We start from the raw sequence: 21,044 nt of genomic DNA, 5'->3' as shown, positions 1-21,044 counted from the left end.
TTTTTTTAAATCTTGGATGGATTCCATCTTATAATTCAAGTACAAAATATACACCCAAGTTAGTGTTACTAGATGCTTGTTTCTTATTGTTATTTCTATTTTTTCTATTAAAAGAGAATTATTTTACAAATAGAATATTTTATCAAAATTCTAAAATTAATTTTGAGATAAAATAGTGCCTTACAAATTGGACAATATTTTAAAGGGAAGTAAATTTCTTTTTAATTAAAAATAAGTAATTTCTTTTACAATAAAAAAAATAATCATCCTTAGAAAATCCCATATCTACAAATCTTTCTTTCTGAAAGTCCCTGAATCTCTCTTTTCCAAATCCAAAATTCATAACATCTGATTTGAAGATGTTCACTAAAAAGTATAAAATAAAAAATTTATGAATTCTTTAAGAAAGAAATCAGTATTATTGTTAAGTTTCGAGTATGATTGTATGATTTTTTGTTATGATACTATTGGTAATTACTATAATGAAACTACATGTATTTCTTTACAAGTAATTTTGATTAATGTATAAATTTTAGTAGAAACCCAAATTTACATCATGCACAAATACAAAAAATATATATATATATATATATATATATTTTTACTAAATACTTGAAAACAATTGGAGAAACACAGTATGATCTTATAGCTTCACTCATGTCTCAAAGGACCTGCAATTTAGGAGCCCAAAAACCTGTCTAGTGAATATAGACTTCAAAGGGATATTATTTGGTACATATTTTTTGAACATTGGAATGTTCTATATACATTGTAATCATGTCATGCCAATTATAAATATTATAGAACCCAATGAAACAAGAGGATAGGTAGCCACTGTCATACTGAATAAACCAGATAAAATCAACCGTGTAAAATATTATATTTGAGAGCGGATGATTTAGCACATCAGGGTCAGCATTCTGGTTAAAGGCAGAAAGGGTAACCACAGAGCATTTTATCAAGATTCAAGTACAGCATACGATAATCTGAGAGGCTAGCAGGGAACGTTGCCAGGCTATTGATAATCTGAGGAAGAAGGTAAATATTCTGGTTAATACTTGTTAGTTTTGCTGAAGAGCCGAAGAGACTTATAATCATCTTTTGCTTTGGTGCCTTGTAATTCACAAATTATAGATTATGGTTCATGATGAACTGCTTTGGATCAGTTGGGTCGTGGCAGAATTGAGGGAAGAAATTTGAGCATAGAAGGGCATCAGTAGCGGAAGGAAGGAAGCAAGTGGAGATTATACTTCTTATCATACTTTGGATAATGTGGAATTAGAAAAATAGAAGAGCTTCCAATGGGATTTTAGGATACTGATGATTTTGATATATTTAAAAACAGATGGTTCCAGACCCTGAGTTTTTTTTGCAATGAGATTATTTTTGTTGTTCTATAAAAAATTTATCGAATCTTATAGGTAATTTAATTGATATGTGATTTTTTTGTACATGGGTGACACCCTTTTAGTGCTTATAAATATATACTTCACACTTTATATTTTACAAGAAAAAAAAAAAAAAAAAAAAAGAAACAAGCAGAGCATGTGAAATTAAACTGAGAACAAAATAGAAAAAAAAAAATAAAATAAAACTTATTTTTTTCCCATTCAATTCAGTTTTAAACCCTTCCACCACCAACCAAAGGAAAAAAGAAAAAATGTCTGGATCTCTTAAAAAGTAATAGCACCTTCTTCACATGCAGCATCCCCCACGGTTATCAAATAGAACTAGAGAAATTACAAACACATACACTTTCATATTTCTGCAGCTTATTTAATTTATTTTTAAGATATTTAAAATTTAATTATTAGGGTTTTGAATTCATCAAGATTTTAATCCTAAAAATATAACTAAACTTTAACAGGAAACCAGAATAAAATTACTAACCAAATATTTTAACCAGAAATCATGCGGTTGAAATTTAATTACTCTAATCATGGGTAAAAAAGAAAACTAGCGATACTCCTTTTCTTTTCACCGGGACATCTCTTCTTCCCCGGCGTTTTAAAAATAACATTATCTTGTTAATGGAATGCAACTGACTACTTCAAAATTAAACTGAAGCTGGCTGACAACTGAAATTTAAAGTAAATTTTGATACTCACCCTTTCCAAAAGATAAACATTATAATGCCAAAATAACTTTATAAGCACAACTAATAAACCTGAATTACAATTAAACTTCTAAAGAACAATCAAACCAATAAATCTTCCACAAAAACTGTTCTGAGATAAACACTACTCCACGTCCCTTCAATCAAAAAGGGGAACCAAATATGAAACACTAAAATATAGATTCAACTCGCTAGCAATATGGAGGAGCAAACCCACAGTAACACGATATTATTCACCTATGCTAGTTCGGTATATATATGTACAAACAAAATTAAGTTAGAACCCCCATTTACCCTTGCCATTGAAGTAATTTATATATGTACATAACATAAATCAAACAACATTTGCTCATTCAAATGCTATAGACATGAAAGTGTCATCATCCAGAAGTGAATCAATATCGATAAGATCTTCATCACCTTCGCCTGTTTCTTCTGTCCTGTTCCCAGCCATATCACATGCCTACCAAAAATCACCATTGCAGAACATCTAATTAGTGTCTAAAACATCCAGTAGAGGTAACAACATCAAAAATCCAGGAACTTGGAATTTTTTTTTAGGATAATAGTCGTGTTATATGAGCTGCTATCATCAAGAAGCTGTGAAAGGAATTAATTCATCATATCAAACAGTAAGGCCGGTAAAGGAATTTATCACTCCCCCCACCCACTGACGACAAAGAGAAATACAGGAGGAGAGCTAGCTAATTATCTAGTCTAGATAATTATCCCAGGGCCACCGACCATGCACTTCAGCAAGAAAGTTTTAGACTGATTTTTTTATGCAAGATTCTCCTATAAACAACTGAAAACCCATACCATTAATTAAGAATCACATATCACTTTTAATATCACAAAATGACATAGATCCTAAGTTCTAGGCTTCAAGAGAGTACTTGGAGTTGTCTGCAAGCTGCTCATAAGAACAACACAATCTCTTTTCGTAAACAAAAAGATATAAACGCCTTTAAGTCGAAATAAAGCTACACTTTCTTTTTGCATCATGGCTTATCATGCATGTTTTTTTAAAATGTTCATTTAGCAATTCATCCTATACTTTTCTCTCTTCTAACAAACACAGCACAACAGCTAATTTTTAAATCAGTTTTTATCCAAACAAATAATTGCATAATTTCTATATTAGCACTTAAATGCTTTAAGCTTGCTTACAAGAAGATATTGGTTGGAGCACCCTTTTCTCAGCGGAGTTAAACAGGTCAATTCACTTTTTCTAACCCTGTATGGACCCTATAGGAATCAGGTTCAAAGTTTGTGTCAATGTATTTTTCTCTGTAATCTCGCATGTTCTATTCTGGTTGGTAATAGCTAATCCCCTGATCTCTTTGCGCCGGCACTCTCTTTGATAAATTTTTTTCTATAAAAAAAAAAGAGAAAAAGACCTCTAGGGATTTATCCGCACATTATGGATCTCTATGACAGTATGCATGTCTTATGTTGAATTAACCAACTAAGCTAAAGACAGAATTCAAGTCAGGTTGCTAATACCCAATTTCATCTAGGACCTAATGTTAGTTTATCACATACAATAAGCCAATTAACAGTAACCAAAAAGATGCATGAATGTAGTTATGTACCTTATTTTCACGGAACTCTTCAACAACAGTTAGCAGCCTACGGTATTGTGCACGTCCTTCAGGATACTGAACCATGGACTTCACCCTGGTAAGGGCCTTTTGTAACCTCTCCTCAGTTTGTTTTCTTCCTTCTTTTAGAAAATCATAATCATCCTCTTTAGGGGATATGCATTCAGGATCTGGATTCTTAGGGAGTGCATCTCGTCTAAATCCTCGTAGCCCACTTCCTTTGCGTCTCCAACGCAGAATAACCTTCTCCAGAATCCCTACTGACCAAACAATTGCTCTATATTGTTTCCTTACCTGGTGTCCCCTTACATGAGCCTTCAAAAAATGAAAGATAAAATTCAGAACCAGAAAACAGAATTCATGCAGTACAAAATATATTAGCATTTTAAATTTCTACCAATAAGATCCAATTTAGAATTTCCTCCTCCCGATAAGTTAATATGTTATTTCATGCATTAAATAGTTAGTGGGCTGAAATTGGAATCCAAACTGTCCAGCCCCACGTTATAGCCTTATGCTATGCATTACCACAAATTGACCTCCATCAAAATATTACAGGCTCCAACAACATTGCCTGGGCAGTGTTTTGTGCACTCTTTTTTAAATAAAAAGTATCGTAAGATTCAGTAATTCACAAGCACCAAGGGGATGCCAAGGACAGTATTCTGTACACTAACATCATATAGATATAGAAAGCTTTAGTAGAAGATACCAAATGGGTACTAATAATTAGCCAGCCTAAAAATCTATATCTGATAAGAAAGAGAGTCCTATATGAGCCTGTCTTCCTTGGAATTGCGAACTATTGTTGCAAATTCCATTTTCTAAATAACCACTTAATTGTACTCAGACAGTAAAATTCTAGATGCAGGCAACGAAGAACCAGGAGCAGCATAACAAAGCCAACTGGAAGCACAATAAATATTTTGATACTGAGAAATGGATTAAAGAATGAAAAGAGAGAAATAAAGCAGCACTGGACCTGGATTTTAACAATTCTTTGCCTAATTAAGAGGAATTCTTTTCTCCTCTTCCAACCACGAAACTTTTTCTGGATATGTATTGCAGCAGCATGAGCTCGCCCATCACCTTGTACAGATTTGCGTGTCTTGGCAGCAATAAGTGAAACAGCACGCTCATCCGATATACCAAATTCATCATCACCATATTCAGTCAACTGCTTTCGTTGGAATGACTGCATCCTGAACACTTGATGTATTCGATCAGCAGCTTGTGTAGCATTACAGACAGCAGTAAGTGAATCTCTCAGTGAAAGTACATCTGGCACATCGCTATCATTTATAGGAGTTGCTGTTCGCTCTAAAACAGTTTGCACGACTTTTGCTCCAGAAGCTTCAGAGGTGCCATCTTCCTGCGGATCATTCATTGTAAGGGATTCGAGATAACTGGTAAGAGTAGACTCCGCAAGAAAACCAGAGATTCCTTTATGTCCATTCCCAGAAGCCAAATCAGCAGGTGTTCTCCCCAAAGGAAATTCCGGAGATGGATCTGTCAATGCTCCAGGAGCAGCACCCAGAGAAACAAGGATAGCAACTGTCTGCTCCCTATACTTCAGAATAATCCAAAGTTAGGAAAGGTTCAGATAACTAGTTTTTGTCAAACACAATCCAAATTAGAAAACTAGATTTAAATCATCACAAAAATATCAAAAAATTAGATTAAATAAGGACATATTTCAATACCTTGGAATTAATTTGTTAGCACATCCAACCTCTTCTCTTTTAATAGGAGTGGCACCCCCTTGGTGCCTGGTTAATACTGTTTCTTATTTTTCTATTATACAAGATTGACTTTCCACTTGCCAGAAAGGAATGCAAGATGATAAAGATAAATTATTAGAAAATTTTGGCACCTTTCTACATAGATAGTAGACTCCTTAGTATAGATGGACTATATTAAATGACAATTCACTTCACATAACAAAAGAAAAAGAATTCCAGTAGTTGGTTGAGTTCAAGGCTCTAATAAAAAAACATATAAGCTGCCTTCCAAACCGATGCAAAAGGAAACTAGAATTTTGTCAAATTTTCGCGCGCCCCCGGCAAAAAGAAAAAAAAAGAGGAAATTTAGAGTTATAAGAGGGTCAAAGAAAACTGAGTTAGAGGTCCTTGCCTGCCACAGAATGCAGCCCAATGAAGAGCAGTCCAACCACAAACATCTCGGAAATTGATGCTAACTCCAGCAGCTAAAATTGGTTTGACGGCCCAATCATAGCCAAGACCAGCAGCTAAGTGTAGGACACCCTGTCCCTCGTCATCTAATATACTTGGCCCTTTACCATCTTCAGTCACTTTATGAACAAGCCATGAATACAAGTTCTCCTTGCTAAGGATGTGAAGACGCCGCTCTGCTGCTTCATGTTGATACACCTTCTCAGAAGTAGAATCTGGCATCTGGTAAGGCTCTTCTTCTTCTTTTAATAAAATAATTTTACTGATTAAATTTCGCTTGTCATGAACACCTTGGTAGATATGGCTTTTAGGACCAAAGGATCTCTGAGATAATAGCCTCTCAAGTCGCATATGGAAGAGCATTTCACTTGTAGAAGCACCATAAATGTCTCCAATGTTTACATGTCTCGAAGAGTCAATTCTATAGTCAAATTCACGAACTTCACTACAAGCCAACCTGTTGGAACATGTTACATAGAAAGGGACACTGCCAACTGTGTGTGAAGGAGCATAGCAACAAAGAACACCATCCACTAGAATCTCAGCTGGAACTTCCACTTCCCCAAACATACATGACCAATTACATTTTATTACCTCTTGTTGACTCTTCAAAAAAGTTCCAATAATCAGCACCTGTTTCAGAATGTATAAAGCAGAAGGTTAGAAGTACATAAAATGCAGGTCTATCTATTTTATTACAGATATCGACCAAATTAAGTGAAGAGGCAGAATCAAAATCAAACGTCATTACTTGGAGAGAGAAACATGCAAGATATTGGTAACATCCTTGAAAGATCATATTCCTGCAAGTAATGATTGTAAAAGTAAAAGGAGAAACAGAATAGTTCCCTGACCTCATAATGAAACTGACACCTTGCCATCTGACTGGAAAGAAATAGAAACAGCAATTGTTCTCTCCATATAAAGAAAATAGCAATAGCAACATATAAAACAAAATCACGTAACATATGGTTAATAAAACCATAGCTTAAACTGAATGGTACAAGTCCTCTATCCCAATCATATTGTTGACCACCTTTCCTGATTTTTTGATGATTTTAATGTCAAATGCTTAAGTCCTTCAAAATTGCCTTCAATTTTCTTTTTTCATTCCATTCAAAACAGTTATTTACAGAACATAGAAGGAAAATTATGGGAAAAACCAGTATATCAATCAAATGCACCTTCAATACGCATGAAAGTCAAATCATTATGCAGGAAGTAAAAGATTGATCAAATAGCTTCACTAAGTAATTTTCACAAAAGGTCACTCCTAGATGAAACAAAACATCCAATACCTCAACTTCTGAGTCTGTATAGGCCCATTTTGGAGTGAAATCTATTATGCTGAAAAGCTGATCCTGGGAGAGAGAAGGGCTCAATGAGGAACCATCCACTACACTTCCAGGGTCAACACTGCTCCATGAAATACCAGTTGATGACTGCATTTGCAGATCATCCACCTCTCCGAGTTCTTTGGAAACCCACCGAGAGAAACTGTCAACTTTCTTTAAGCTTTCCTCTACATCTAGTAACTGTTTTTTCACAGGTAAAGCACAGTTCATGTTTCCTTCTGTATTTACATCATTCTCCGAACTTGATCTCGCCATATATTGAAATTCTACATTTCTAAGATGAAACTGAAGGTTGTCCTGCCCAAGCTGCTCATTTTGCAGGTCAGGATGACTACCCAATCGAATAATATTATTTTGTAAATAATTATCGTGTGTTCTTTGCTCATATAACCTCATATCAAGATCATGTAGTACTGCAGGGTTTGAGACCGGATCCATAGGCCATTTGGAGGAATTCTCCCCTGAAGGAATCTGTCACGAAGTTTAAAATAATTAGGACATGGATAATAATTACCATACTTATTAAGATACTTAAAATGACTCAAAGAGCCTGAATCTCTTAAACACATAAGAAACTATGAAACCTCGGAACAGAAAATTGCAAGCTGCTGTCTACAAGCCATACAGGATAAAACAAGGACTAACTTGTTACAAAGTAACAAGTTATAGTTTTGGAGGAAGAACGAAAATCTTATTAAAAGCACCAAGGGATTGCTGCCAAAATACATAAGACATTTGCATAGCAGTATTAGTTAAAATACCTAAAAGGTATTTGTAGTTTTGGATAATCTAGTATTTGTAGCGCATTTTTCTCAAAAAAAAAAACCTAAAAGGTTCCCAAGATCTTCTCTGCAAAGAGAAGATGACCCTTCAGCAAAATAAATAGGTCTAAAGTCAACAATTCCTAATTCTACCAGGACAAGAACAAACACTCCAACAAATCCTTCAATTCTTTTCTTCCCAAATGACCTAGAAGACATGAATGAATGAGTGGCAAACTTTTTTCTTGCCTTGCCGCTTCAGACCATCCCAAACCCTTCCTTTATTGTATTGCTTATCGTTATTATTACACTCAATCTGTTCCAGAATGTTAACCCTCAATACACAAGTATAACTAGGTGGTAGTAGGCCGTGCTTAAGTAGCCTCCAAAGTAACAGATTCCAGGAAAGAACAAAAAAACAAAAAACAAAAACAACATACAGCAGAATGCGCAAAAGAAGAAAATGTCTGCTTAAGTCAGTGCTTCCCTTTCAAAATGATCATTCCTCTTAAGCCTAGTCAGAAAAGCAATGAAAGATGCAAAAATAGATAAAGCCTAACTGTTCAAAGTACCTGCCAAGTTGGTTGCATCAACAGAGGATTCCCAAAGTCCTCTTTGACAAGAGTATTACCAGCTAAAAGCTCACCCTTAACCATATCTTCATGTTGAAGCATGATTTCACTACCCATAGGCTGTGTAGAAGTTGTAGGTCCATGAGTAGGTACATTATGATATCCAGCTGTAAAATGCTCAAAGACCCCTCCCCAGCTTCCCAAATCAGCTGCACTCTGAGAGACACTTTCAACAGGACTATTCCCATGGATATTTGATATGCTAGGAACTGTTGTCCAACTCTCTTGCTTGCCTAGCAAGAGGGTTAAGTACGGCATCAGATTTAAAGCCAAGCTCATGCTGAAGTTACAAAGATTATGCATGTGAACAGTGAAAAAGCAATTAACTAGTCAATAAAACAGCATAGACATAAGAGGAATGTTACCAGAGGACTGCATTAAATAAGAATTCAAGAGATCAAAATCCCTTTTTTCTGTAATTTGAGCACACCCCACATGTGGTGATTCAGGTAATATATGCGAGCCAGAACTTGTTTGATGACTATCTCCTGCATCAAATATCATGTAAGCTGCAATGGCAATTATGTGCATAATAAAAGAGGTCATAGAAATTGATAAAGCTCATAAAAATCAGATCTTGCATTCATTATTTCCACCATATTTAAAAATATATAAAAAAAAATTATAGTTTTTTTATTTAAATCAATATAAACAGATAAAGAGATTTCAAAAGAAATAAAATCTGAGGCTAAAAAGATACCAGAATCAGCATCTTCACACAATGACGTCAAAGTGCTGGTTGGGCTTGTTGAATCCGTATTTCTTGAAGAACTGCCGTCTTGGAAGTTTGATAGAACTTCTTTAGTTTCTTTAATGCCTCCAATATTGGTTCTACTGCCCTGATAGCGACAAAATAACATGTGATATGTAAGAGTTAGACATGCTGAAAGAGAAGCAAGTAAAAGATCCATAACGTATCACAGGCATATGCTAAATAAACCACTGTTAAAAATACACATTAAAAAAAAAACAAATTCACCAAACTCAAACTGTTTCTACAAGAGAAAATGCTAAAATACCTCCTTACTGTGTTTGATAAAAAGACAAAGGATTAATGCTCAAATTCTTGTCATTCCTTAAACATTAGAGAATAAAGAAGAAATCAACCACTTCACCCAATGCTAGATTGAACTATCCAAGGCAATAAACTCAAGCAAACATCATAGTTCTTTAAAAAGAAAAAAAGATAAAGATAAACCCATCGCTAGGTAACCAGGGGGAGCTCCCAAAATACCATAAAGAAGTATCAGACAAATGAACCACCTTTGGAAGAAGAAACTCTAATTGCTTATCCAATCACAAGATTATTGGGGCATCCGTTTCTAAATGGAAAGAGCAAAACCCCTGGGTAGCACTTGCAATTTTCTTTTTTATGAAGAAAGAATATAAAAGGAGAAAGTACAAGGACGCATAATAAAGAATCATCCTAAGCTAAAAACATAAAGTCAAATAAAGAAACAGAAGAAAGAAGACCGATTAAATAAAATAAAGCAGTCCAGCCCAATCCCTTTTTAAAACTGGACAAAGAAACCACCCCAACACCCCATTCTATCCCTCCTTTTGTGGTGCTCCTTCAATTCGCATTTGTGGTGCATTGCTCCTGATTTTCTGGGGTTGTGTTTGGATCACTGACTCTGTTGCTGATGATCTGAGCTTAACAAAGTATCCAAGAAATAAGAAGAGGAGAGAACTTATTTCCCTTATTCCCTTGGCAACCTTGTGGGGTGATAGAAGGGCTTACTTCCTCTTTCGGTAGAGTTAGCGACTTATAGTTCCCTTTTTATTTAACAGCAGCCCTCTTACTTCTGTTGAGGACCTAAGTTACCTTATTAACGTCTTAATTACCTTGTAAATTCCCCTTCTTTGAGAGGAAATATTGCTTCTCATGTATTTCTATCATGAATGATGTATATTTATACAACCTAAATGCTAACAAACCTAACAAATTCTAACAAGATCCTAACAATTTTATGGGGAGGAGGAAATCTGTTTGTGACTCCCTCCGTATACAGAATCTACAGCTAATAAAACAGAAAATATACAATCTGAAAAATACCCAGAAAATACAACTTAATTTCTCCTTATTTTCTACTTAATTATTCCTTATTTTCTACACTCCTCATTAATCTAGTTTACATATATGTTGAGTAAACCTAAATTGGATATTATATCATCGAAGGTTCTTTTAGGTAGAGCTTTCATTAGAATGTCCGCAATCTGTTGACCGGTTGAAATGTGCATTAGTGTTATAGTTCCATTTTCCAATTTCTCTTTGATAAAATGACGATCGATCTCCACATGTTTTGTTCTGTCATGATGTACAGGGTTCTTAACCATACAGATGGTTGATTGATTGTCGCATCACACCTTCATAGGCACGTTGTTAGGAGCCTTTAATTCGACAAGTATTCTCTTTAACCACATACCTTCACATATACCGTGAGCAAGGGCCCTAAATTCAAATTTTGCACTGCTGCGAGATACAACTGACTGTTTCTTACTTCGCCAGGTGACCAGGTTCCCCCAAACGTAGGTACAATACTCTGATGTAGATCTCCTGTAACTTGTAAAGCCTGCCCAATCTGTATCAGTGTAAATTTCAACATCTCTTCTATCTGTCTTTTGAAAGAACAACCCTTGTCCTGAATTCATTTTAAAATACCTCAGAATTCGATATACAACTCTCATGTATTTCTCAATTGGTTGATTCATGAACTGACTTACTGTACTCACTGCAAAACTAATGTCAGGTCTTGTATGTGCTAGTTAGATAAGCTTCCCAACGAATCTTTGGTACCTCCTTTTGTCAACTGTTTTATCACTGATTTTGGATCCAAGCTTAATAGTTGAATTCATAAGAGTGTCAGCAAGCTTGCTTCCTAGCATCCGAGTCTCCTTGAGGAGATCCAGAACGTACTTTTGTTGAGATATTGAAATTCCTTTATTGGATCTAGCCACTTCCATACCAAGAAAGTACTTTAGTATCCCCAGATCTTTAATTTCAAATTCTTGGGCTAGGAATTGTTTGAGTTTCTGAATCTCCTCAACATGATCACCTGTAAGAATGATGTCATCAATGTATACAATCAAAATGGCTTTCTTACCTGAGGTGCAATGCTTGACAAATAGTGAATGATCAGATTGACATTGTTCATATTCTTCATGTTTTACAGCTCTTGTGAATCTATCAAACCATACTCTTAAAGATTGTTTTAAGTCATAGAGTGATTTCTTCAGTTTGTACACTTTCTAATGATTGTCTGTTAGTTCAAACCCTGATGGCATATCCATATATACTTCTTCCTCTAGATCACCATTAAGAAATGCATTCTTCACATCTAGTTGACAAAAAGGTCAATCAAGGTTAGATGCAAGTGAAAGAAGTACCTGAATAATATTATGTTTGGCTACTGGAGCAAAAGTCTTCTGATAGTCCACTCCATATGACTGAGTATAACATTTGGTTACCAGGCGAGCCTTATACCAATTCACACTCCCATCTGAATTATACTTAGTTGTGAAGATCCATTTGCACCCCACTTGGTGCGTTCCTGGAGGTAGATCAACTAATTCCCATGTCTCATTCTTTTCAAGTGTCTTGATTTCCTCTTGAACAGCTATCCTCCATTCAAGTATTTCCAAAACTTCATGAATTGTTTTGGGCTCTGGTGAACTACTGTCTATCCTGCATATAAAAGCAAGATGTTCCGAAAATAGTTTGTCCAAAGAAATATAGTCTTGTATAGGATTTTTAGTGTATGTCCGAGTCCCCTTTCTCAAAGCAATAGGAACATCAATATCAGTATCTGAAGCAGGAGCAGAGATTACATTACCTGAATCAATGGTGGATTCATGGCAAGGCTTGGATGATTCAGGTACTTTTCTTTTGTTTCTTCTAGTATAGACACGTACCTTACTAACTACAGGTAATGTGTTCTCTGTAACTGGCTTTGGTTCAGGTTCTAGGGAAGGTTTGTCTGGTGAGAAATGACTCTGTGGATATAGAGGAGGTATACTCACATCCCATAACTGATATTTTTAAGTAAATGTCTTCCCCTGAATATCAGTTGTGGGGTAAAAAAGTTGGTTTTCAAAAAATGTGACATTCATTGTATTATAGAAGCGACGGATTTCCGAAACTAAACACTTGTATCCTTTCTGATTAACAGAGTATCCAACAAAAATGCATTTTATGGCTCTTGGGTCAAGTTTCCCACGGAGATGTTTGTAAATATGGACATAAGCTGAACAGCCAAAAACTTTGAGTGGTAATATATTTAAAATATGAGATGCAGGAAAGATTTGTGAAAGAATGGCATAAGGTGATTGAAATTGTAAGATCCGGGAGAGCATCCAATTTATCATGTAGGTAGCGAAAAGAACTGCCTCTCCCCAGAAGAATTTTGGTACATGAGTGGTGAATATAATTGATCTAGTTACTTCAAGAATATGTTTATTTTTCCTTTCGGCTATGCCGTTTTGCTGTGAGGTATGAACACGAGCTTTGGTGAATAATTCCATGTTCATTAAAATATTTTTCAATTGTGGCTTCAAAATATTCACAAGCATTGTCAGATTTCAACACTTGGATGGTAAACTGAAACTGGGTTCGAATCATTGTATGGAATTTTTTAAATAGAAATCCAACTTCTGATTTTTCTTTCATGAGAAACACCCACGTAATTCTTGTATGGTCATCAATGAAGGATACAAATCATCTAGTTCCGGTGATGTTGGAGACCTTGGAGGATCCTCATACATCGCTATGAATCAATGCAAATTGTTTTGAAGATTTGTATGGTAAACTAGGGAATGAACTTCGAACATATTTAAAAAATTGGCATACTTCACATTGAAAAGAAACTAGATTTTTTTCTTTGAATAGTAAAGAGAACATCTTTTTCAGATTCATGAAATTTGTATGTCCTAATCTATAGTGCCACAAAATGATATCATAGTCATTATTTGCAGAAACAGAAACAGAGTTTGCACATACAGCTTTATAAGCTTGTCTTATAGAAGTGTTGATTTAAAGTAGGTATAATCCTGAGATTATTCTAACACTGTCAATCGTCCTCCCCGAGTCCAAATCCTGAAATTCACACATATTAGAGACAAATTTTGCAGCACATTTTAAGTCTTCACATAACTTGCTGACTGATAGTAAATTACAATTCAAATTTGGAACATGGAGAACTGAACACAGAGTTAAATTTGGAGATAAATTTACAGAGCCCATTCCAGCCACTTTTGAAAGAGAACCATCAGCAATCCTTATTGAAAAAACTTCTTCACACTTGTTGTATTTTTGAAACATTGAGGCATCTCCACTCATATGGTCAAATGTTCCAACATCTACTACCCACATCTGTCCTTTTTCTAAAAAAACAGATAAACCATAGATATTACCTTTGTGTGCCATAGAGGCACTGACCGGGTAGAATTTTTTAGACGAAATAGCTGAAGGGCTTCCAGTTGTTCAGGACTGAAGGGACTGCTCTCCACAACATCAGAGGGCATTTCTTCAACAATTATGTGGTTGCCCTGATGCTTGCTTGAGATTTCTGCCTTGGAGGATTTCCACTCACCCGAAGGCTTCCAGTCACTCGGCTTGCCATGGAGCTTCCAGCAGCGCTCACGAGTGTTCCCTAGCTTCTTACAGTGATCACACTAGGGCCTCGTCTTCTTCGTTCGAGCGTCGACAGCTCGAGTTGTGAAAGCTGAAAAGTTCTTAGCCAGGTGGGCCTGCTCAATATCACCCATCATGACCTTCTTGCGGCTCTCTTCATGTCGGACTTCAGAGAACGCCTCCCAAAGACTCGGAAAGAGTTTGGTACTCAACATGCGTACCCAAATCTCGTCGAGGTTCTTATTCAACCCCAGCATGAATTTGAAGACATGTTTCTCTTCAACGAACGACTTGAAGTTCTTCGCCTCTTCAGGGCAGCTCCATCAACGCTCTTCAAAGATATCCATCTGCTGCCAGTTATGAGTTAAGGCGTTATAATACTGAGTGACGCTTAACTCACCTTGCCGAAGATCATGAAGTGCGGACTCTATCTCGAAAATGGCGGAAGTGTTTTCTTTGCTGGAGTAAAATTCCTGACATATTTCCCAAATTTCGTGAGCAATTTCATAGAATAGGAAATTCTCTCCAATTTCTAGGGTCATTGACGTGATGAGCCACGACATCACCAAGCTGTCTTCAATCTCTCATACGCAAGCGCTTGAGTTAGTTGCTGGAGGAGATACGACTTCGCCAGTAAGATGTCTGTAGCGACCCTTTCCCCGGATGAATAATCAGACAAAGGACGACTATTATAGGTAATTACTACCTTTGAGTTTGTGTCCTGTAATGCAGGACACAGACATCTCACTCACAACATTGCTGGTTGCTGTGTGATGATAAGAACCAGATGAGACCTCCGAAGAAGATGAAAGCTCGCCTGTGGCCATTTGTGATTACGGCTCAACAGGGATCACTTTTCTTGGATCAGGTAAGGCTCTGATACCATGAAGCTATTTGAGAGGAAATTTTGTTTCTCATGTATTTCCATCATGAATAATGTGTATTTATACAACCTAAATGCTAACAAACCTAACAAATTCTAACAAGATCCTAATAATTTTATGGGGAGGAGAAAATCTATTTGTGACTCCCTCCATATACAGAATCTACAGCTAATAAAACAGAAAATATACAATCTGGAAAATACCCAGAAAATACAACTTAATTTCTCCTTATTTTCTAATTAATTATTCCTTATTTTCTACAGGTTGACACCCAATTGATGCCATGTTAATATATTATCCTTTTTCTCTCAAGGAGAAAAAAAGAACAGCATTCTATCCCATGAAAACATGGACTCAGAAAAGAACCAAAAAATTCCAACATTACATTCCAACCATAGAAACTTTCAGGGCTTTGTGATTATTTCTGTAGCACACTTTAAACCAATGTGCATGAAGAAAAATCCTTTCATAATATTTTATAAATGTGTTTGTGTCTGTGTCTGTGTGTGTGTGTGAATCTGATGCACCTTGGTGGCTTTTTGATAAGTCTTTTCTTTCCCTATAAAATCTTAAAAATCCGCTCATGGTTATTTACCTAATGAAGTGGGTTAAGTAGAATCCAACATTACAGTCTATTTATTAATTCATTGTAAGAAAAAGAATTGTGAAGTGAAATATTTTCTTCAGAAACATCTGGTTGACAGTGAAATGAAAGAAGTTGCTTCACATTTTTACAGATGGTCCTTAAGTTATCATATGCTTTCCATTACCAATAATTCTCTCAATAAAAGGACAAAACAAGCTTTTTCACTTTTCTGCACATAGTTGCCAAGATATCATGCAAGTCCCAACAGCTAACTATTCTTTTCATATAAAATGCTTTGCAAATCACATGAACAATACCTTCTTGACCACCCCCCCAACAAAAAAAAACTCATGAAACAAAGAACTTCCACGTCAAATGCTTGACAATTTCTTTTCATCAAAATTAGGTATTACCTTCCATTCAAAATACACTCAGAGGGTTCCACCCATGTAATAAGAAGAACAAAACTAGGTGAGAGCCTCTATTAGGCCTACTAACGCCAATCACTGGAAATTTTCTAATTCTTAGTTTTAATATGTGATGTGCAAAGGGTAATTTCAAATTTTAAGATCATGTCACAGCTAATAATAGAATGTATAGAATCTCTAGTAAAGCCATACTTTAAATGAAAAGAAAGGAAAGATTTATTATTACCTTCACTTCCAAGTAGTGAACGAAAACAATGTGCATCAAATCCCTGAAATATTGCACAAAATTATCAACAATGTAGGCAACATCCTACAAGGAATAAAACACTTCAGAATAAAACTTCCCAAAATTCATTTCAAGAAAAATGGATTATTTTATAACAAAAGGATAAAATTTCTGAAATCCAAGATCATTAGAATCAGCGACTGCTGCATGATCACAGAAAATTTGTGGACCAACAGTAGGGACTAAAAGAGCATGAAAACAAACACATCTTCTTAACCCAGCAACATTTTCAACATCTCCATCTCTGAATTTTATGCAATTGATGAAAATGTGATATTCCTTAAAAAAATGCCAGACAGAAAGTAAATAAGATAGCTCTTGCAAAAATAAAAAAATTTAGAGCTAGCATTGAAGTGATATTTAAAAGACAATCTACAATCTCACCTAACCAATCCCCAGATGCATGGTATTCATGTTGGTCTCTGTTGTTTTCTAATCAGCTACATTTGTGTTCATGGAAAGCCTAACTTCTATATTTTTTCATCACGTTATTGATTTGACAGTGAGAAAACGTTTTGGCAAATTAGCACGTGTTCTGGATGGCACATGAATATGTATGGTAAATATCCATCTCTTTTTTCAGGTCAAATTTACTACAATGTTAGTAACATATAAATAAGTTTTTTTCAATTGAATTCTCAGCATTACCGATGTTCTGGCCTTGAAGTTGATAGCTCTTTCTTAAGAAGAAAAAAAAAATCGCCATTAAAGCCTTGAAGTTGGTAACTGGACTTCGAACTAGAACTTTATAATTTAGTGACCAAATTTATATCCACTGACCAAAATAAGTTTCTCGAGTCTCAACCTTAAAATGTTTGAGCATTGAAGATGATTCTTAGGGGCACATCTACAACTTGTCACTAGAGTTATATCACTCATCAAAAGAACTTAGTCCAATACATATGTTAAGCTTTGACAAGATTATATAACCAAGGATGCCATGTTGATAAATCACACAGCTGCACAGCTGCATACTTCCTTTTTTTTAATAGACAGCTACATAATTCTAATAAAATATTAAGTGATGAATTGTTCACCAACTATCTAAGATTACCCTAGCCCTCAAAAGACAAATATCAGCAGCAAGAGTGCTCTCAGTGAACTCATATAATTGTAATAGTTCCTCTCAATGTATTTCAAAAAAAAAAATTAATCGTTCCTCCCAATATGCCTTGTCCTCCTAGAGAAGATACATGAGCATCGATTCCAAGTATAGACAACACTTCTTTTTTTTCTGAACTCAAGTATTGGGAGAGAGGTTGTATCCTAACAATAGACAATCTGATTAGTAGGGGAATGGTCATCATGAATGGACGCTACTTATGCAAGGAAATTGTGTCAAGTATTGTGTCCTTTTTCCTATTGGCCTTGGTGTTTGGCTTATAGTCTCTAAGAGGTGAACTGTGTTGTGGCTGACTCAGTCAAAGAGAAATATGGACCTAGAGAGGCATCCATGGGAACAAACGCCACAACAAGAACTAAACCCCATCTCTTTAGCTACCTTTTTTTCTTTAAATAACATCTCTTTAGCTACCTTATGAGTTATTTAGGAAGAAAGAAATAGAAAAGTTTAAGTGCATGGATTGTCTTTTGATAGGATCGAGAATACTTGGTACTAGACCCTAGGTTTTTTTATTAGCGGTCATCCTCTTTATGCTTATGACATTTTGGGGGATCTAATTGATGTTTTAACATATTTGTAAAAAAAATTTATATGTATCCCCTTAGTGCTATTTAATTAGACTTTTTCTTCTAAGAAAAATGAGTGACCCTCCAGCGTAACTTTCTGGAGAAGCGGGGCGGGGGGGGGGGGGGGGGGGGGACAGGTGAATTTGGGCTACCAATGGTGTTTGGGCTACTGAAAAGTCTGGGCTGTTTGGGCTATCAATGGTGTTGCATTCTATCAACCTTGATGATGGTTTTCAGTTTCAATAGTGTCCAAACTCTTCAAGTATCATAATTATATAATCTAAACAACAGAACTTGGCCAAAAGGAAACCTGATAAGTAAATTAAAGAGAGTGAAAGCTTAACCAAATTCATACTTACGGTTCAAGCATCCAGTAGCTACGCCTTTGAAAGCTTTCATTCTCTTCACCATGTGCATAATAGCAATGCAATACATCAACACTGCCAACCTAAAATTCCATAAAGGATGTTAGCTCCAAGCCCTAAACATATTTTATTTGAAACATACGAATACTTATTTCTTCTAGAAGCCTCATATTGCACTACAGTTGATCATACAATGGCATGGCAGAACATACATAAGCATTAATACATGCACATAAAAAATAAAGGAAATAACCCCTTTGAAATCTTACCTTCAACTTCTCATGCGCTTCTTTCACGGTCTTTCCGTCCTTTTTCTTTCTCCAATTGTGGCCATCCTTCCTGAAGTATCTCAACACCTTACGATCAAAAAGGAACAACGAACCACCTGAAAAGTGGAAGGACTGTCAAGCTAGACTATTCCTTTAAAAAGCTTGTGGATTGAAATGTATATTTATAATTAGGTCATAAAATCATTATGGTCACAGTAACAAAATAATTTCATGTCAAACTCAGGTTTAAAACATTTCAGAAGACTGATACTTGTTTCAAGACAAAAAACTTAATGTTTTCTGCAAATTATACAAATACATGCTAGGAAATCCAAGTAAGAAATAACTTGAACTTACTCTGATTAAAAAAAAGTACAACAGAAAAAATCCATGAATATTAACTTCTGTTATTCTCGCGTGCCTCTTATAAGTACAGTTGAAATAAGTCCCTTATGTGGTTCTAATAGAAACTTCTTTTGAGTATCAAAAGAACAAATTGACATACACAAAAATAACAAAATTGAATTGATAATACAATGATAAGCTCCGCACTTCCACCATGCTCTTAAAAATGCTTTTGACTGCGCCATGCTAAATTGGTTTGGTTATCCAACATTATTGTATGAGATAAATATTAAATCCAGTTCCTACACAGTAATTGCAATAGTCATACTCGATGGTCTAGTTGGAGGCTCTGATGCAATATGAAACTTTTGATAATTACGAAGAATTTCACAAATTTCAGCAGGCCGCAACCACCTATGCTGAGCTTCTAGCAGCAATTGTTCAATATCTGCAGATGGCAAGAAAATTTATGAATAACAAATTTGTGCAGCAGTAATGGAGCAAACTCGTAGAAATGCAAATCCGTTACAAGGTATTATATCAATAGTTTCAGAAATCATCTGCAGTTTGTGTGCAGCTTCCATGCACACACATAGTCAAACAGAGAAACTCTATTAACAGGTCCATCGATCCCCTCATAGAGAAAATTTTTTATTTCAGTAACTTATTTGCAATATGAAAAGGAAGAAGAGGTAACTTGGCAAGTGAAAATTGAGAGTCAAACGAAATCATCCACATCAAGTGTTGGGGGGCGCACGTTGTGCAATATTATAGTTTAACTTTCATTTTATTTCATTGCCATATCTCCTGCACAAATTCCAAGAACACAGAAACATTTTGCAAGGAAACAGTATAATAGGAAACAGGCCAACCCACTTCCATATGATGGTAGTTCTTTTTTGAGAAGACAGTTCTTGAGTAGAGTATTTGTAAGATTTCACAAGTGAACACATGCATACTTCCCTTATATCTACAGAATGCTCTGTGAGCAAGTCAAAAAGATTATCTACCCCAATGATTACGTAAAAACCCTTTCTTTCAGATGATAGAGTTAAAAGAACCTAATTTACAACCTTGATTAGAGAAACAATCTCTTTTAACATTTTTAAATAGAGAATATAAAACATAGTAGTAATTGGACACTAATCAACCATCCTAAGGGTACCAATATTGGGCCTTTGCACGGAAGTCTAACCCATCCTAAGGGTACCAATTCACACTTTCTCAAGAACTAGCTAAGATATGAATAATTTAGTTGTTTTCATCAGTTGCTGAAGTTGATTGCAGATTATATGTAATCCAAACAACATCATTATCACCGCGTTATCTACCAAACTAAACTCCCAAACGTCAAATGAATCAAACATCTGTCATTTGCATGGGAAAACTGTTTATATCCTCATATCACTCGCTTTCGCACTTCATAAAAAAAAGAAGTAATTTCATTTTCAACGCAAAATAATCATTTTACTATATCGCAAGCAATCAAAGGTATTGTTCATGATTCCCTGAACCAGTCCATCAAAATACCTGGAAATTTTCAATTGATAAACGCGTTTCTAGAAAGAACAAGATCCAAACAATTTTAAATTACGGAAATTCAACCACAAACTAGTAGAGAAAATAAAAACAATAGATAACGCGAAAGGGACAGGGAAAACTGACCTAATCGATGGCCCAAACCGTACGAGCCACGATCTGCCATGAGAGGGCAAAGACTGAATCCACAGAGACCTCCCTCTTTTTTGAGGTAAGAAGAATATAGCGAGAGCGAGACGCGAAATCGAAATGGCGATATTACAAACTGAACAGATCTTTTCTTCAATTCTCCCAGTCAAGCTTTTTGAACGAGGTTGTTTTATCTGTGTGAATGTGAAAGGGATTTATGGGTATTGTCGAAACT

General features: G+C 35.5%; 1 protein-coding gene across 2 annotated transcripts; it reads right to left on the bottom strand.

Annotated features, from left to right (window-relative positions):
* Positions 1–2,212: 2,212 nt before the first annotated feature.
* LOC110809617 (Calmodulin-binding transcription activator protein with CG-1 and Ankyrin domain) lies at positions 2,213–21,039 on the bottom strand. Of its 2 annotated transcripts, none has more exons than XM_088206726.1 (13): positions 20,807–21,039; positions 19,470–19,589; positions 18,797–18,912; positions 18,522–18,610; positions 16,414–16,456; positions 9,361–9,499; positions 9,026–9,145; positions 8,601–8,893; positions 7,211–7,738; positions 5,854–6,545; positions 4,703–5,285; positions 3,712–4,035; positions 2,213–2,579 (listed from the first exon to the last, which is right to left on the bottom strand). In XM_088206726.1, exons 1-13 carry the CDS (start codon positions 20,844–20,846, stop codon positions 2,466–2,468), a joined length of 3,201 nt encoding a protein of 1,066 aa, XP_088062852.1. In that variant the 5' UTR covers positions 20,847–21,039; the 3' UTR covers positions 2,213–2,465. The 2 variants fall into 2 exon arrangements, with proteins under 2 accessions (XP_088062852.1, XP_088062850.1); XM_088206724.1 differs by having other exon boundaries at positions 9,026–9,148; positions 20,807–21,038.
* Positions 21,040–21,044: the final 5 nt, after the last annotated feature.

Source organism: Carica papaya, chromosome 6 (assembly GCF_054855325.1).
Source record: "Carica papaya isolate Zhongbai chromosome 6, ASM5485532v1, whole genome shotgun sequence".
Taxonomy (NCBI): Eukaryota; Viridiplantae; Streptophyta; class Magnoliopsida; order Brassicales; family Caricaceae; genus Carica; species Carica papaya.
Note: the sequence above shows the minus strand (reverse complement) of the source record. Positions and strands in the feature narration are given on the sequence as shown.

Excerpts from the sequence above, each read along its gene's own strand:
- LOC110809617 (XM_088206724.1), bottom strand. The coding sequence starts at position 20,846 with ATGGCAGATCGTGGCTCGTACGGTTTGGGCCATCGATTAG. Across the intron at positions 18,913-19,469 it reads GCCTCCAACTAGACCATCGA|GTGGTTCGTTGTTCCTTTTT; the intron begins GTATGACTATTG and ends TCCACTTTTCAG. Across the intron at positions 5,286-5,853 it reads TGGGCTGCATTCTGTGGCAG|GGAGCAGACAGTTGCTATCC; the intron begins GCAAGGACCTCT and ends TCTGAAGTATAG.